Source organism: Mastigoproctus giganteus, chromosome 10 (assembly GCF_048544385.1).
Source record: "Mastigoproctus giganteus isolate SK-2022 chromosome 10, ASM4854438v1, whole genome shotgun sequence".
Classification (NCBI taxonomy): domain Eukaryota; kingdom Metazoa; phylum Arthropoda; class Arachnida; order Uropygi; family Thelyphonidae; genus Mastigoproctus; species Mastigoproctus giganteus.
Window position 1 is genome coordinate 83,240,761 of NC_143584.1, and position 18,958 is coordinate 83,259,718.

The following is an 18,958-nucleotide window of genomic DNA, read 5'->3' on the forward strand; positions in this document are numbered from 1 at the left end:
TCCTCCACATCATTGACAAAACTACTTATGCTGTTCTTGCAGCTTGTCTGCACTGTTCAGAGTTCTTTAAGTGGCAGTGAAAACTTCATATTTTCAAACTGAAAATTTTTACTTTCAGTTTGAAAATGTGATGGGCCAGAAAGCATGTTAATGTTGTCTAAGGGAAACCCGCAAGAATACTGATGTTGTTTAAAATTTAAAAACTGAACTGAAAAATTCTGAAAATTGTGTGTATGCTTTTTGTTTCATGCATGTGATTGCTTGTTTTAACATTTTTTTTTTTTTTTTTTTTCAGTGAAATTATTTCATGCACTATAAAATATACTTACTGCAAAATTCCTGAAGGAATTCTTGGATCTCAGATTAAGAAAAGAAACTGTTTTAGAACCAGTTCCATGTGCATATATCTTAGTACACTAGATTTCATAGTAATAATACATTACTATAATTTATAATCTGTTTTTTCTGGCATTTATAGAAGGGCTGAAATGATCTCGGCTGTAATCATAAACATATGAAGTGTTTATGCAATGGCCAACTCAGAATTAACAGTTTTGCAGCTACAGCAATCCTTCCATCAAAAGGTGTTGCCCAAACTGCTGTGATGCAAAAGTTGTCATACCCGGTGACAAGGCAGATATTATATTTCATTGATAAAGCATAATGCATGTTATTTGGAAAATTTGGTTATTTTATTTAAAGTAACATACTTATTTATAACTGATTTTTCCATTTTCAGCAATAGTTCTGGCTTTGATTGATGCTGCCTTTGATAAACATGATCCTGTCAGCCAGGCTGTTTGCAGTTCTCTTTTCAATTTGGGAAAATATCAACCAAATCTTGTTCTCAGTAGCTGTCATTCTTATCTACATCGACATCAAAAGGTACAAATTTATTTTTGTTTTACTTTTAGAAGACTTCCTTCATCTTATTTTAGTTTAAGCTGTAAATTTGGCGTGTTTATCAATTGGATTGTTTATAACAGTATTAAGTATTACTTTTAAAGTTTAACTAAGAAATTTATCCACATTTGTTTACATTGCTTTTATACAGGGTAATATATATATATATATATATATATATATATATTTGACTATTTTAATTTTATATTTCTAAGGAATAGCTGTAAATTGAAATAATTGTTTTTCTGTTACAAAATAATGTTGCATACTTCAATTTAAAACTTAATTATGTTAAACTTAGTGTGAGCATTACAGTATGCCAGTGTAATTAAAATTGTGGAAAAAATGTGTTCTCTATGGGAAATTTGGTTCTGTTGTTGAAATTCAAAGAGCATTCAAAAGAAAATTTTAACCCAGGCCTGACTCATCTTGTAACCATTCTTTAATTCACTAGAAGGTTTCATTATAAGAGGGCCGCCGTAGCCTAGTGGTCAGGTGTGTGGGTGTATAAGTTACACGTGCCTTGAGTGACGGGGGTTCAAGCCTGTGACTACTGAATGCAGTCCTGTTTCTTGTATGCTGTCTATCTTGTGAACTCCTCTGACCGTTTGGTCGTCTAGGAGTATAAACAGAAAATTTATTTATTATTATTGTAAGGTAGTATTTGCCCATCAAAGCATGAGCGATGTCTCACAGGGAGAACGCAAGAAATTAAACTGCTCTAGCAGCCTTTCAGCTGAAAGGGAATTAAAACAAGTAAGAGACCCATACTTTAAAATGATCTGCTCCCGTGACCATATAAAATCCAGTTGCTTATAAATATGAACATGATGGAAAATGTCACAATTCTTATTGTCTATCTTTGAATGGAATATGTTGACAATTTCAATAACTGTTTGGGTCTCATTGTATCTGTTTATTTCTGCATACCAATAAAACTATTTCACCTGGTAAAGAGTGTTTAGTAAATATTCTTTTATTATTTTGTTTAAATGTTCTTAGTATTAGCATTAGTAGGCCATATTATTGCAACAAAGCAAGCTTATATAGCATCAGCTAAAAAAAAAAAAAAACACCCTTCCCATTTCACCCATCCATCCATCCATCCATTACAAATGTTTGTGTAGTTCTGCCTTGAACTTATTTAAGTTGCTGACTTCCACTATGACAGATAGAAGTTTGTTCTAGCTATCAACCACCCACAGGCTAAAGGCGAATTTCTGCACATTTATTCTACAATTGTATTAGTAATTGCTGCATGGTGCAAGAAAGCCTATGGCTTATGCTGCACCAGCCAAAAAAAACCGAATAAAACAATGATAAAAAAAACAAACTAATAATTAATAAAAGAAAAGGAAATTAAACCTATCATCCTATGCGTTTCCCTCACCCAAAGGTACTATCCAGATGACATTTGAATTTCCCCAAACTGTCACCTTCTACCACCAATGTAGGGAACTTATTCCAGTAATTTATAACTTGCTGGATAAAATAAAACTTCCTGCAATCCAATCTAAACATCTGCCCCCGTAACTTGAATTTATGTCCCCTAGTTCTAGCATAATTTATAATCTTGAAAATTTCATCCTCAATCATTTTACTGATGCCTCTCAGAGCTTTAAACACCTCAATCAAATCTCCTCTAAGGTGTCTAGTTTCCAAACTCTGCAACCCACCTATTCAAAGTCTTTCTTCATAAGGACGCCCTTTTAGTGATCTCACCAGGTGAGTTACCCATCTTTGCACCCTTTCAAGAAGCTCGATGTCTTTATTTAGGTGTGGTCTCCATACTTGAACACAGTATTCCAAGTGTGGTCTAACAAAAGCCTTATATAATGAGATTATCACGTCCCTATCTCTACTTGCTAAAGTTCGATAGATCATCGATAGGACTCCATGGGCCTTCCTTGCAACCTGTTTACAATGCTCAGAGAATTTCATGTCTGACTGTATCGTAACACCCAAGTCGCTTTCCTCCAGTACTAGGTTTAGTTGAACTCCACCAACTGAATAAGTTATTTTGGGATTACTGTTTCCCAGCAGGTAATACCTTACACTTTGTTGGATTAAAGCATAGCTGCCATTTTTCTGACCATTCCTGAAGTCTATCTAGGTCTCTCTGAAGAAGCTCAGCTTGACAGTGATCATTAACTACTCTACCAATTTTAACATCATCTGCAAATTTAGACCTCACACCCTCTATCCCTTCATCAATGTCGTTTATGAAAATTAAAAACAACAGTGGTCCTAAGAATCCCATTAGCATTGAGCTTGCTCAATCCATTCAAGGCCTTATACATTAGATCACCTCACAGGTGCCTGGTCTCCAGAAGCTGCAATTTGCAGAACTTAAGCCTTTCTTGGTAACAACCTTTTGTTCCACTCACCATTGCCCTTATCTGTACTCATTTCAGCATCTCTCTACATTCTTCTTAAAATGAGGCCTCCAGACCTGTATATAGTACTTAAGGTGTGTCCTCCCGACCATTGCTTTATACAAAGGGATAATTACCTCCTTGTCTCTGCTAGCAAAATTCCTATATATCATTGACAAAACTCCATGACCTACTCTGGCAGCCCGTCTGCACTGTCAGAGAACTTCATATCTGATGCACAATTACTCCCAGTCTTTTTCATTCTCCACATCCCTGAGTGTAGTACCACACCGTTGGTACATTTCTTTTGGATTACTGCTACCCATATGGAGTACTTTGCATTTGTCAATGTTAAATTCATTTGTTACTTCTCAGCCCATCTGATTAACTTTTCTAGATCCTGTTGCAGTAGCACACTTCACTGTTATTAACAACCCTGCCAACCTTTTTATCATCTGCAAACCTGGACATTCAGCCTGGTATACCTTCATTGATATCATTGATAAATACACAAAGCAACAATGGGCCCAGCACTGAACCCTGGGGACTCTGCTAATAACATTAGTCCACGTATAGCAGTGTCCATTGATTACCACTCTCTGCCGTATCCCACTCAACCATCCCTTTATCCCTTGCAGCGACTTGCCCTTAATGCCATACCACTTCAATTTGTACAGCAGTCTTCCATGTGCAACAGTATCAGAAGCGTTCCCGAAATCCAAGTATATAATATCAAAAGTATTTTTTGCATCCAGTTCCTTTGTGACCACCTATTCAAAGTCTTTCTTCATAAGGACGCCCTTTTAGTGATCTCACCAGGTGAGTTACCCATCTTTGCACCCTTTCAAGAAGCAATCAAATCATCCAATCAAATTGGTCAGACAAGACTTCCCCTTGACTAAAATCATGCTGTTTGTGAGCTATTTCTGCTGTCTTCTCTAGGTAATCCTGTATCACCTCCATAACCAGTGACTCCATTATTTTCCCTGGAACAGAAGTTAAACTAACAGGTCTATAATTATCTGAACCCTCTTTGTGATTTGGGGATACATTTGCACACCTCTAGTCCTTGGGGACCTCCCCTGACTCTAAGGATGCTCTCATAATTATGGTTAAGAGTTTGCTTACTTCCCTTGCTGCCTCCTTCATTATAACTGGATAGATTCCATCTGCCCTAGGTGCCTTTTTTATGATTGACTTCAACAATTTATCCTCCGCTTTGCTCTCAGTTATTACAAAATCACTTATCTACCTGTTAGAGTTTGATAAACTTCTGGCATTCCTCTCCTTGAATAACTCCACATGTGTGAAGGTAGATGCAAAATACTCATTCAGTTTATCAGCTACTTGAGCAGGATCATCAATAGTCGAACCATCTATGCGAAGTGGACCAATCTGATTCATTCCCTTCCTTCTAGAGCTTACATAAGAAGAGAACTCTTTGCTGTTTTTCTTTGCGTCCTTGGCCAGATATTTCTCGTAATCTGCCTTCGCCTGCCTAACCTCCTTTGTGACTTGATTATAGACTAGCTTATATCTGCCATAGGCTTCTTTTGCCTGATAATTTATATGCATCCTATGCATTTTTATTTTCTGCCATAAGCCTCATTAATTCTTCCGATATCCATTTAGGCCTGAACCTTGAACAGTATTTCTTAGTTGGAATGAAAAGCCTAGTTGCCTCCAAGATTAAGTCCTTGAAGGTTTCCCATTTAGAATTCTCCGTTGGTAACACTATCAGTTGATCCAACTGTATAGAATTTAAGAACTGTCTGAGACCACTGTAGTCACCTTTACAAAAACCCTTCCCTTTACCCTTGATGGTAGTTACATATTTAAGTAAATCCCACATCAGTACACTGTGATCACTGTCACCTAGTGATTCCTTTTTCTGCAAATTCTTAATGCATGAATAATCACTGCTGATAATCAGATAAAGAGTATTACTCCCTCTGTTTGCCTCTCGAACATGTTGCTGTAGAAAACAGTTCTCCAATAAACTCATAAAAGTCTTGCTAGCATGCAAGTGACCCACCCACAGGTTCCAGTCATTATCTGAAAAGTTAAAATCCCCCATTACAAGACATTCTGATTTATTGGCCCATTCTATTTTTGTGCACAACTGTTCATTGTAATCCCAGTCATTAGGCCTATAAAATACTCCTACTCTCATTTTCCCTTTCCCAGTGTTTATGTCACACAAAACAGACTTAACGTTGTAATGTCCACCCAAGTCACTGGCTGCACTTCTTTTGATTTTATGTGTTTCTTAACTAACGGCATAAGCCCTCCTCCCTTCCTACCCTGTCTGTCCTTTCTGTACACATTGTACTCCACAAATTCTAATTCTGCACTGCTTATATCTGTGTGATACGATATCTCTAATATCTTAACAATATCTGCATTGAATGTCTTGACTAGTACTTCAAATTAATCAAATTTATTTACAGGTAGTTCCTGGCTTTACGAGTTAATTCTTTCCTAGCACATGCTCGTAAAACGAAAACTCGTAAAGCGGGAATTTATTTCCAATAGATATAATGTTAAAAATAGAGGTTACGTTATCAACAATGAAATTAGTTAGCTAATTAGTTTATGTTTAAGGCGCCTCCATAGCCAGGTGGGAAGGAGCAGCAGTGCGTAGCACACGCTTCTTGATTAGACCAGGGTTCGAGCCTGTCACCACCAAATATGGAGGATGCGGAAAGGTCAGGGAATGACCACCGCATATTCCGGAGCAATATGGCCTTAGTTGCTAATGCTCCTAAAAAAAAAAAAAAAAAAAAAAAAAAAAAAAACCAACCAAACCAAGTTTATGTTTAAAGAATGACTGATTTATCCAAAGAAATGAAAATAGAACTTGTAAAATCAAGCAAATCATAATAATAGAGAAGTAAATTCAAAAATAGCAAAAGCTTAAATTTCCAGTACAGGTGACCCCCGCTTAACGCTGATAATTCGTTCTGTAAAAACAGAGCGCTAAGTGAATCCGCACTAAGTGAGTGCCGCATTCCCATAAGTTAATATATGTATTTGTGAGTTGTGGTCGGTGCCATAGGATATTTCATAATCAATAAACGGTAGTGAAAAGATGCACAAATATCGGTCAAAATATTTAATATTCAAATATTCTGCATTACATACATATATAATTGTGTGGTAACTACTTACGTATCAAAATTAAACTTACAATTCCAGTTAAAATCATGAATTTAATTGATCTAAATTGATTTAATTTAATTGATGAAATTAATCATGAAAAATGTGTCTATTTTGGGTTGAACTTTGGCCCTCTTCCAAATAAACTAAAAGGGGTATTAATTTTAAATCCCCCACAGCGTTACCACCAACAATAAAGTCAACCGATCCTTCGCCGCTTTGAAACCTGGCATGCTTTTTTCTTCTTTCAATATGAAACTTCTTTTAGGCATTCATTTCCACAAAAGTCCTGCTTCATCTCTGTTAAAAACTTGTTGAGAAGTATAACACATAATATCCTCTTCAGTAATTTTAACAAGTTCTTTTTTGAAAGTTTCGGCTCCTTTTGCCCTTGCGGCTTCTCCCTGTATTTTAAATCTATTTAACCAGCCCTTACTAGTTTTAAATGGTTCCACATTTTTTTTTTTTTAGGTGAGTTTTCTTCAGATTATCATATTGGCTAATCTCTCTCTCTCTCTCTCTCTCTCTCTCTCTCTCTCTCTCTCGTTTTTTTAATAATATTTAACTTAATTGAATTCTGCATTGGATATTATCTTCAATAAAATTAGTTAAAGTCTTTCCATTTCAATCCTAATAGCTGGCCTAGGCCTAACTACTAAATACTATAAATATTTGTATTGACGATTCATTGTAAACTCAACTGACTTGGTTGTCGTGCCGGAGTATAAACAGAAATTTTTTTTTTTTTTTTTGCTTGCAGTGGAACAGCTATCTTTCCCGCTGCTAAAATTAATTAATTTTTTTTTATAATTGTTCTTACAGTTAAACTTGCAAGTCCTAAATTATGGCACACATCCGCTTGTCTTTGACCGGAATCAATTCGCTTCAAAACATCTAATTTAATTTTCAAATTCAGTCTTTTTCTTACATTTATAGTCTTCGTACTGCGCTCAGACATTGTTGCTTTTTCATTCTTATGGGCCATTTTTGACTCTTCGAAAATGTAACTGTGTTGGTTGCATTAATTATGATACAATGTTCAAGTAAACTGTCCGTTTCGCACGTTGTCTAATACGGTACTGAGTGATGACTAGACTTCGGATAAATGCATATAACGCAAATATTACAAACTTGATCATTTTTTAAAATGTTGATCTCGGAACTACGTAACAAGTCACTGTACTGCAATTAAATTAGCGTGCGAGAAAATTTCGCTGAACGTGGGAAAATTTCTCAAGTCGGTGTGGGAAATGTTTTAATGCTGTTTTGCTATTCATTTTCAAGCTATCGACTCCATCAAATGAAACGATTTCGTTAAATATTCCAAAAATGCAATCTGTAAAAGAGCGTTACAGTGATCTGTGACAGCGTTATAGTCAGATACGGGTTATAATATAAGAACAGCGTTATAGCGAATCAGCGTAAAGCGAACTGCATTATAACGGGGCCTGCTGTACTCACCTTTGATTGATCTGCAATTGTTCTTCTTAAATACAGTACGCGTTCCCTTTCACTTAACTTGCCAACTGAAGACATTTTAACGAAAGTCCACCATTACGACTATTGGCTTATTCACTATTTAGAATTGCAACTCTAATCAACTTCACGACAACCAAGGATGGAGTTAGTGCACTTTCACTTCCTTGCACATATTTTAATCCCGTTTCCATCGTAATTACCACTTATTCATCCCCTTAATTTTTTAATAAACCAATCACCTTAAAGTTAGCCAATCTCTTATTATTCAAACCATAACAATTGCAGATCGATCAAAGGTGAGTACTGGAAATTTAAGCTTTTGCTATTTTTGAATTTAGTCCAATGAATACTTTAAGACATACTATAACTTCTAAATGTCAATAATAGAGAAGTTATATATGACTTAAAAATGTTAAAGAATGTTTATTCTTCACCATCATCATCAACTAAATGCACACTCAGTGATTGCTCATTATTGGCTCGGCATTTGTTCGTTTCTTGCACAAAGAGGTGTCTTCTTCAGAAATGCTTAAAGAGGCATTTATTTCCAAGATAATCTTCTCTTTTCTTTTTAAATTTCCATAGCACGCATAAGCATTTTTTTAATGGAAAGCACAAATTGCAACTGAGATGATTTGAACGGAGTAACAAGTTTATGAAGCTTAAAAAAACAAAAGAAATAAAGGGAAGATTCTGAAAATTTATTTATGTTTTTTATACGATTGAAGATTTCAGTAAAGGGGAAACATATTTCATCATAATAACGCAGAAAACCAGACAATTCCAGCTATTTATTTTCTCAAATGCAATAACATAGAGTTTAGTACCTGTTTATAATTGATTGCACTAACAGAAAAGTCCGATAAACCGGAAAGTGCAAATTGTTTTTATTGTTTTATGGTCGTTACCTCCAGAAATGTGCTTTAGAAAAATATCACAGAGCCATTCAAAATTGGCTCTTATAACTATTATCAAAACTAAAATTACTGTAACACAGAGCGAAACCAGATACAAAAATAGATTGTGACAAGTTTAATAATAGGAAATATGCATATATTAGATTAGACACATACAAACAAAAAGCTTTCAGTTGTTTTGTCAACCTTCCTCTATTAAACTGACAGTTAAGAATGGAGCATGAGGGCGTGTACTGCCAATCTTGTACGTGAAGTGCATGATTAATTGTTGGATGTTGAAGCGTGTGGCTGTGATGCATGCAGACGTTTCCAGCGTTTGTCAATAGTCAGGATTGCTGTTTCGATGATAGGGTGGACTTGACATCCACTGTTCTTATTGACTGAGGTATTGGAGCATTTAATGTTCAACGACTCCAACCAGGTGCATTGTCGATAGTGGCAGGACTTATCCACAATTACGACATCGCGGTGTGGGTCAATGTCATGGTGGGTTGTCCAAACGTGTTTGGCAATAGCTGAGCGCTCCACATCCGCTAGGCGGATTGCTCTTTTGTGTTTGTAAAGGCGTTTTTCGAGCCGTCTCCCAGTTTTCCCAATGTAGCAGCTGGTGCAGTCATGGCAAGAGATGCGGTAGATCAATCCGCTTTGTAGTAAGGTGGGGACCGGTGTTTTTACTTTAGAGATGAGGGATTGTAATTTTCTGCCTGGGAGTTGTACGAATTTTATCCCATTTGATTTTAAGACTACAAACCTGTTGTGACAGGTTTGGGTAGTATGGGATAAAGGCGCTTGCAGCTGAGTCATTACCTTGGATGTTTCTGTTGGTCGCTGTGTGGCCATGTGTCTGTAGGTCACACCTGTCAACGGTATTGATGGGTTAGCCACACCTCGTAAGATCCGCCTTGACTTTAGCAATTTCGGTGCACCTCTCATTTACAGAGCTAGCGTGTGTCCAGGCACGAGTTAGCAAGGTTCGTGCAGTGGCAAGAAGATGGCTACGCACGAGTGCTGACTGGAAGTTGGTAAATTGGCCAGCACACATTTGTTTACGATGGACAGTTGTCTTCAAGCGCCGGACAAGGGTGTCTTAGTATGATATGGTGTTGTCCGACTCTAGCTCGATCGTGAATTTTATGAAAGGCAACAGAGAATTGAGGTGGTCTAAGATTCAGTCACCTGAATTTCTGGAGATAATCACGAACACATTGTCCACGTTGCGACACCAAAAGGTAATGGGATCTGGTACATTTGTAAATGCACGACCCTCTAATTCCTCCATCGCGATGTTTGCCGTGACCGAACTAACCGGGGAACCCATGGCTGTGCCGTGTCTTGTTGGTAAATGGAGTCGTTGAACATGATTGCACCGCCTGTTAAGCACAGTTTGAGGGCAGTGGAGATATCGTCTGGTGTTAGTTTGGTTCTGCTGCCAAGGGTTTGGTCATTATCTAAGAGCCTTAGTTGCTAATGCGCCAATAAAACCCAACAACAAACAAACAAACAAACAAACAATCATTATCTAAGAGTTGCTTTGCACATGTGATGGCAAGTTCTACTGGGATGGAGGTGAAAAGTGAAACTACATCAAACGATGCCATGATTTGATCTTTTTATTATTATTATTATTATTATTATTAACCATATGGTGCAAGGAAGCCTGAGGCTTATGCTGCACCAGCCAAAAAAAATTTCTGAGTTACCCTGTCTGTGTGTGTGTGTGTGTGTGTGTGAGAGAGAGAGAGAGAGAGAGAGAGAGAGAGAGAGAGAGAGAGAGAGAGAGAGAGAGAGAGAGAGAGAGAGTAGAAGGAAATCACCAAGAAAGAGAAGAATGATGATATCCAGCTGTGAGGACCCTGGGTGTGCCAAGCCCATACTCACCAGATGGGAGCCCCTGGGGTTGTGAGATGGATATGGTCCGGATCCGTTCTATGAATTCACTACTGTTGGAGACAGTGTTGGTGGTCTTGCCTACTAGGGGAGAAAGGAGCCCCGAGGCAAACTTGGCTAATTCATAATTCGGTGAGCCACAGCAGGAGTCAATGGATCTTAATGGTGTACCTTCTTTGTAAACTTTCGGTAGTCCGTAGAATTGTGTGATTCTGACAGCCAGAGGCATGGAGATGATTACGTGTTGATTCTGTTATTTTCTTCTGTTTAAGCCAACTGTTGACGAGGATGTTCACTTTTGACTCCCATCATTCCAAATCTTTGATGTGAGGAATGGTTAAGGGTTGGTAAACAGAAGTGTCCTGCAAAAGCAGCAAGGCTTTTGTCTCGTAATCTGTACGATTCATTACGACTGTTCGATGTTCTTTATCTGCCAGTAGGATGACGATGGATGAGTCTTGTTTCAGTGTCTTAAGGGCAGAAATTTGTTTGTGGTTGAGATTGGAAGAAGCAGGGTGAGCATGGTGCAAAATTGCTGCAGTTTTAAGACGAATTGTGTTTGCCACATCTTGTATTGAACTTGAGCAACAAACAGTTATCTACAGAACAAGTAGACCTGTTGACTCTCTGGGTATGAAATTTGCTGTTCTCCCAAGAAACCTACCAATCACTGATATTGCCTTAGGCGTAGAAGTGTGTTTAACACGTTTCCCTGAAGATGTGGCAAACACAGTTCTTGCTGTGACTGCAATACCGCATCTCTTGCTGTGACTGCACTAGCTGCTACATCAGGGAAACCGGAAGACGGCTCAAAAAATGCCTTTCCGAACACAAAAGAGCAATCTGCTTAGCGGATGTGGAGCCTCAGCTATTGCCGAACACGTTTGGACAACCCACCACGACATTGACCCACACCGCGATGTCGTGATTGTGGATAAGTCCCGCCACTATCGACTATGCACCTGGTTGGAGTCGTTGAACATCAAATGCTCCAATACCTCAGTCAACAGGAACAGTGGATGTCAAGTCCAACCTATCATCGAAACAGTAATCCTGACTATTGACAAACGCTGGCAACGTCCACATGCATCACAGCCACAGGCTTCAACATCCAACAATTAATCACGCACTTCACGTACAAGATTGGCAGTACACACCCTCATGCTCCATTCTTAACTGTCAGTTTAACTGAGGAAGGTTGACAAAACAACCGAAAGCTTTTTGTATGTATCTAATCTAACATATGTATATTTCCTATTATTAAACTTGTCACAATCTATTTTTGTATCCAGTTTCGCTCTGTGTTATAGTAATTTTAGTTTTGATAATAATGAATCCAGAGTGCACAGGCCTCTTTAATCATATGGTTCTTATAACAGAACATATGATAACCATGAAAGTGTAGTTCATTTTAATGATTTGAATTGGTAACTAATACAATTTACACTATAAAAACGACCTTTTAGAGAGTTATTTAGTGAAAAATTCAACTTCTGAGGTCATGGAATGAATTACAAAAAAAAACAATGTGTCATTGAGTTCACATTACTATATTTTCATGATACTATGGTGTCTCTGGAACTGATTAATATTGAAAAGCGATTTATATTAATATTAATATTGAATTGCAATATTTATGAATGTTTAATTTTGATTTTTTGCAATTAATGCTCGTATTTTCGATTTTGTTGATGCTTGAAAAAAAAAAAAAAAAAACTCTTAAACCCGGGAACTCGTAAAGCAGGAACTACCTTTGCTATACTTCTAGCATTGATGTACATCCACCTGTTCTTACTCTGTTACCTTATACAGCCCATGTATCTTCTTGTTGCATGCTGACTTCCAGCAGTTCTTGGAATCCCCAGCAATTTGCTCTAGTTCTAGGCTGCTGCTCATTCCAATAGAAGTAGTGCAAAAATCACTTTTGCCTCAGCCTGCAGCTACTGTTGATCTTTTAGTCTGTGAATCTTCCCCCCCCCACCCCAAGCTAGCAGTTTGCTGACTCACCTAACACTACCTTGATAGTATCAGCAAATATTCTTGCACCCTTTCAATTTAAGTGTATCCCATCTCTGTAAAAGTAGTCTCTCCTGGTAGTGGGAGTCTTAACTAATGTGCATGTGTAGGAAATTATTGATGGCATGTTATGTCATGGAGCTGGGTATATTCTTTCATATCCAAGAATTTCATTAATTCATGCAACATATCCCACTTTACTTTTGCTTGATCTACAGAATGCATTATGAATAGTCAAACTAATAGAACAAACTTATTCATGAAAAGATCTGAACATCCCAAAACATTCCTCATTCATTACCAAAATATATGTGATCTTTGTTTCAATTTCAGTAATGTCCATTCCAACTACACTCTGCCAAATCTCACTATTTTTTCTGACCAAAACCCAATTATCCATTGCTTCAACTAATACTCATCACAGTTTCCTCAATTATTCATTTGAAGGCTTTTGCTTCTGAAAAATCTTTCCAACCCATTTTGTTAAATTCGTCTGTTGCCTCCACTGTTCTCTCAACTCCATTAATCATTTTGAAATTTTTGACTTCCTTCTTTGAGACTAACTTTCCTAATCATGATAGTTTTCTTTGGCAATTTTAATGTTTACAACTCCAGTTGGCATCAGTTTTCTGGGTTGATGGTCCCAGTTGGTTGAGATGCTGAGGTTTTTTCAGTTATTAATGAACTCACTCAGCTTGTTCATTTACCTACCAAAATACTAGACAGTCCTAACCATAAACACAATATTCTTACAACCAGCTCTTCAAAATACATGGAGTATAGACGGTACAATATGGCCCCCCCCCCCCTCTCTCTCTCTCTCTCTCTCTCTCTCTCTCACATCACTGTTCAGTGTCCCATGTTTGGCATTATAAGAATGCAAAATGGGATTATCTTTCAGATTTACATTCTTCTTCTTTTCCCTGGTTGGATTATGTTTTAAATTTTCTGATCTCATTGCTTACTCAGATCAGGTAAGTGGGAAAAGAATTTTCAACTCCACTCATCAAATGTATAAGTTTTTGATAAATTATAGTAAATAAATTAAAATCTCTCTCTCACATCACTGTTCAGTGTCCCATTTTGCATTATAAGAATGCAAAATGGGATTATCTTTCAGATTATCCCATAATAGTAGCACACTGCCATTACAGTCATTAACAACCCAGTCAACCTTTGTATCATCTGCAAACTTCGACACTAAGCCTGTTATACCTTCATCAATATTATTGATAAATATACAAAACAAAAGTGGACCCAATACCGAACTCCGCACATCGTGTTATAATAGCTTTCATTTTTTATGTTTGTCTTTTGATATGTTGATTAGGCATATTTAATTCCAGTTTTGCTAGAGTTATCCCATAGTAGAATCATTTCTCAATTAAATATAATTGAGAATTGATATGCATTTGCTCATGTTCTAGTTTATTTTATTGATCATTTATTATTTCATTGGATTTTAGGTTCTCCTTGCTCATAAGATTTTAATTCTTGGGGTAATGGACCATGTGTGTAATGATTCACTAGATAGTATTAACAAGGTTGTTGCTATAGATCTGATCAAACAATCTGTAGAAGAAATGGTCAGTGTAAAGGTAAATACCTTGGTTGTAACATATTTTAATTTTTATAATAATTTACAGTATATATGAATTCTGCTAAAATTTTTTCAAATATTCGCATTAATGCTCTATGAAATCAGTATTCTTGATATATAATCCCCCCTCCCAATAATTTTTCTCCTGTGTGTAATATAAAATAATATATATGTATGCATGTAAACTGAAAAAAAACTGAGTCCTAGTTTAGCGCGCGCATGTGTTATCTTTGACTTCATTTATTTCTTAAAGTTAATAATTCAAAAGTTAGTAGAGATAGGGTTTTTATGTGTGTAACTTTTATTAGCTTACTAAACCTTATTTACAGACCCAGTCCACACTTCTTTGTTTGTGACCTCATCTCCTGAAAACAAAAATAATTATAAAGTACTGAAGATAAAAGCAGCAATCAAATGCAGGGAACAGTTGTCAACTTTTCCTGTGGCTGTTTGGTTTCCTCACATCCACAGGACTGAAATACAAAGTTTCATGGTCTGATATTTATTTGTAAAATGTATATCTTAGCATTATTACTGTTTAAAAGAAAGACAAATTCTGATGCAGTTAAAATTTAAAGAAATTAGAAAAATTAGAAAAAAATTACAGTTTAGGCAATTTTGTATTGAAGAAAGTAGATGCATTTGATGCCTGAAAACAGATATTGTAACATGTTAATTACCATACATATCATTATAAATAGTACACATACAAGTTAAGAGTGTACATATCATGCATGTTAGACAATATTTAATTTTCAAGGCAACCCTTTCTTTAGCCATGGAATGCATACACAAAATAAAGTATCAAAAAATTAGATTTCATTCAATCCCTCTAGACTTTTTGGTGTTCCTTGAAAGTCCACTCTGAACACATGTATTAGATTAAGAAATATACTTGATGCTTTTTGTTAATTCCGATGCTTGTTTAAATGGTTACTTCTCAAATGTCTTAATTCCATTTCGTACATCTGATTTTGACTAGCTTAAATCAGCAAATGTTTATGTAAATTAAGAACGTTCTCACCTCCTTAATCTTCAAAATTATATCCACTTAGTACAGTTCTTTGTAAAGATAGATTTACTATACCAAATAGTCAGTTGTAATCAAACAGTGTATATAACTTAGGCAGTTTGGAAGCTTGCATCATAACTTATAAACCTTTCTTGTTATGAACCATTATCATGTATTTACTTGTAGGAAACTTTCAAACATGCACATTCATTGTAATATTTTTTTTTGCAAACACAAACTGTCATAAATAAATTTGTTCATAAATGAAGGTACCTCTCTAACTCAAATATTTCAACATTTAAAGCTTTTAGTACAACTTGCTTCTAAAAGCATTCTTGTTCTTTCTCTCTGTCTCATGAACATATGTTACCTGCACTACAAAAAATAGTGGCTGTGAAAACATTATCTGAGGAATAACAGTTGGGTTATGCATAAATGTGTCACACTAAAAGTAAGTATTAAGTACAAATACATTTTCAACTATGCACCCAGATATTAAAGTAACAATTATTATAAATCAGAAATATCTTATTATATGATGAAAAATTATATTTTGATATACAAATAATTCTGGTAAATTGAACTATCAAACAGTTATTAATATACAAATCCGTGCTATGCATTACAATTGAGTTTTCAATATTTTTGTTTTAATTAAAACAGTCAGTTGGAAGAGGATGTTCTTTCTATGTTAAATCAGTAAAGGTGAGTATCACACTTTACAGGATGCTGCATTGACAATATTTTATTTGCCAGTTAGCAGGTCAAGCAGTTCCGTTGTTAGAAATATCAGATGTCAGTGGAAGACAGTGGGTAATACCATTATTAATGATTATCATGGGATAATTGTTAATCTTTTTCTACTCGAATTGACCCTTCTCCCTCTTAGTGCAATTTAGTTGGTGAAAAAAAAAAAGTTAAAGTTTTAGTCTTTTTAAATAACTCACATCTCCCCATCTTCTTAAAAAAAAAAAATAATGAAATAATAATAAATAATAAAATTTCACCAAAAAGTAGCTAAAGTTATCCTAAAAGTCTGCATTATCTACATTGCAAATTAGAAACATGCAATAATAGTATTGTTCTCAGTGATCTGCAGTAATTTCATAGTAATTTCATATTAACATTGTCTTTCAGCAAGATGTCCAAGAAATAGTGTAAAATTTCAGAAGACATATATACAAGATTGTATGTATGTCTTCTGAAAAAGGTAACGCGTTTGCATTTTGTACCATATGTAAATGTTGTTTTTAAATTTCAAGTGATAGAAACACAATAAAATTGGACATTTGCAGAGAAAGAAGCATATCAATAACATGCAATGCACAGAGAGAAAGAAATACAAAAACAGGTTAATATTAGTATTAGCCATATAGTGTAAGGAAGTTACAGGCTTTTGCTGTTCCAGCCAAAAAAAAAAAAAAAATTGTAGGTAAAAAAAATTCAAATTATATGCTTTCTTCCTCACATATTAGCATTAATAGAGGCATATGATGCAAGAAAGCAAGCTTATGCAGCATCAGCCAAAAAAAAAACTTCACCCCTCTGTTTGTTCCAAATACCTGTCCAGCTCAGCCTTAAATTTATTTAGGCTATCAACTTCCACGACAAGGGATGGAAGTTTGTTCCACCAACCAACTACCCGCTGGCTAAAGGCAAATTTCCTCATGTCTATCATACATCTGTCTTTCCTCAATTTGAATTTATGCCCTCTCAGGTGGTTATTCTGAGCAAGAGGAAGAATCCCATCAGCATTGAGCATGCTCAAACCATTCAAGTCTTTATACACCTCTATCAGATCACCTCGCTGGTGCCTAGTCTCCAGACACTGTAATTTGCAAAACTTAAGCCTTTTTTTGTAAGAGCAACCCTTTGTTCCATCCACTAATCTTGTTGCCCTTCTCTGTTCTTGTTCCATCAGCTCTGCATCCTTCTTGAAATGAGGCTTCCAGACCTGTATACAGAACTCAAGGTGTGGCCTAACCATTGCCTTATACAAGGGAATAATCATCTCTTTATCCCTGCTAGAAAAATTGATGTATATCATTGACAAGACACTATGAGCTACCCTTGCAGCTCGTCTGCACTGCTCAGAGAACTTCATATCTGTCTGTACAATTACCCCCAGGTCCTTTTCATTCTCTATCACTGTCAGTTTAGTACCACAGAGTTGATATGTTGCTCTGGTGTTGCTGTTTCCCATATGTACTAGTTTACATTTGTCAATGTTAAATTTCATTTGCCACCTTTCAGCCCATCTGCTGAACCTTTCCAGATCCTGTTGCAGCAGCATAGCATCGGTAGTGTCCTTAACAACCCTGCCAACCTTTGTATCGTCTGCAAACTTGTTCATTAAGCTTGATATACCATCAATATTATTTATAAATACAGAAAACAATAATGGACCCAACACTGAACCCTGAGGGACTCCATTAATAACATTAGTCCACGATGAGCAGTGTCCATCGATTACCACTCTCTGTCTTCTCCCCCTCAATCACTCCTTTATCAATAGGCAATTTGCCTCCAATGCCACACTGCTCCAATTTGTGCAGCAGTCTTCCATGTGCAACAGTATCAAAAGCCCTTTTAAGATTCAAGTATGGAATATCAAAGTTATTCACTCCATCCAGTTCTTTTGTGACTGCATTATAGTATCTAATCAAATTGGTCAGGCAAGACTTCCCCTTAACAAAACCATGCTGTGTCCGAGCTATAACTGAAGCCTTGTCTAGATGATCCTGCAGTGCTTCTTTAACCAGTGCCTCCATTATCTTTCCTGGAACAGAAGTTAAACTCACAGGTCTATAATTACTTGTGTCGGCCTTTGATCCTCTTTTGTGAATTCGGGTCACATTTGCACATCTCCAGTCTGTGGGTACCTCCCCTGAGTCCGAGGAAGCTCTCATAATTATGGCTAAGGGTTTGCTTACTTCCTTTGCTGCCTCCTTTAATATAACTGGATTGATCCCATCCGCCCCAGGTGCCATTCTTGTGTTTATCTTCAACAATTTCTCCTCCACTTTACTCTCAGTTATTACAAGATTATCTAGCTTACTGCCAGAGTTGAATACACCTCTGGCATTCCCCTCGCTGAATAACTCCTCATGTGTGAATGTCGATGCAAAATATTCATTTAGTTTGTTAGCTACCTGAGCAGGATCATCAACAGTTGACCCATCGATATCAAGTGGACCAATCTGATTTAACCCCTTCCTTCTAGAGTTTACATAAGTAAAGAACTCTTTGCTGTTTTTCTTTGCATCCCTTGCCAAAGATTTTTGTAATCTGCCTTCGCCTCCCTAACCTCCTTTGTAACTTGGTTACAGATCAACTTGTATCTATCATAGGCTTCTGTGTCATGTGTTAATTTATATGTATCCCATGCATTTTTCTTCTCTGTCATATGTCTCATTAGTTCATCTGACATCCATTTAGGCCTAAACCCTGAACAATATTTCTTAATTGGTAAGTAAAGCCTAGTAGCTTCCAAGATATGTTCTTTGTATGCTTCCCATTTTGAATTTGCTGTTGGTAATATCTTCAGTTAGTCCCACTGTATAGAATTTAAGTACTGTCTCAGACCATCATAGTCACCTGTACGAAAGCA

At 36.4% G+C, this 18,958-nt stretch overlaps 1 protein-coding gene across 4 annotated transcripts in view; it reads left to right on the forward strand.

The window, feature by feature from the left end:
* The window catches only part of c11.1 (maestro heat like repeat family protein c11.1), a 1,259,325-nt gene that overhangs the window by 61,816 nt on the left and 1,178,551 nt on the right, over window positions 1-18,958 (forward strand). For all 4 annotated transcript variants that reach the window (XM_090383553.1, XM_090383554.1, XM_090383556.1 and 1 more), the window contains exons 3-4: window positions 740-885; window positions 14,203-14,334. In XM_090383553.1, the coding sequence (XP_090239679.1) occupies window positions 740-885; window positions 14,203-14,334 (278 nt within the window). The remainder of the gene's footprint in view (window positions 1-739; window positions 886-14,202; window positions 14,335-18,958) is intronic.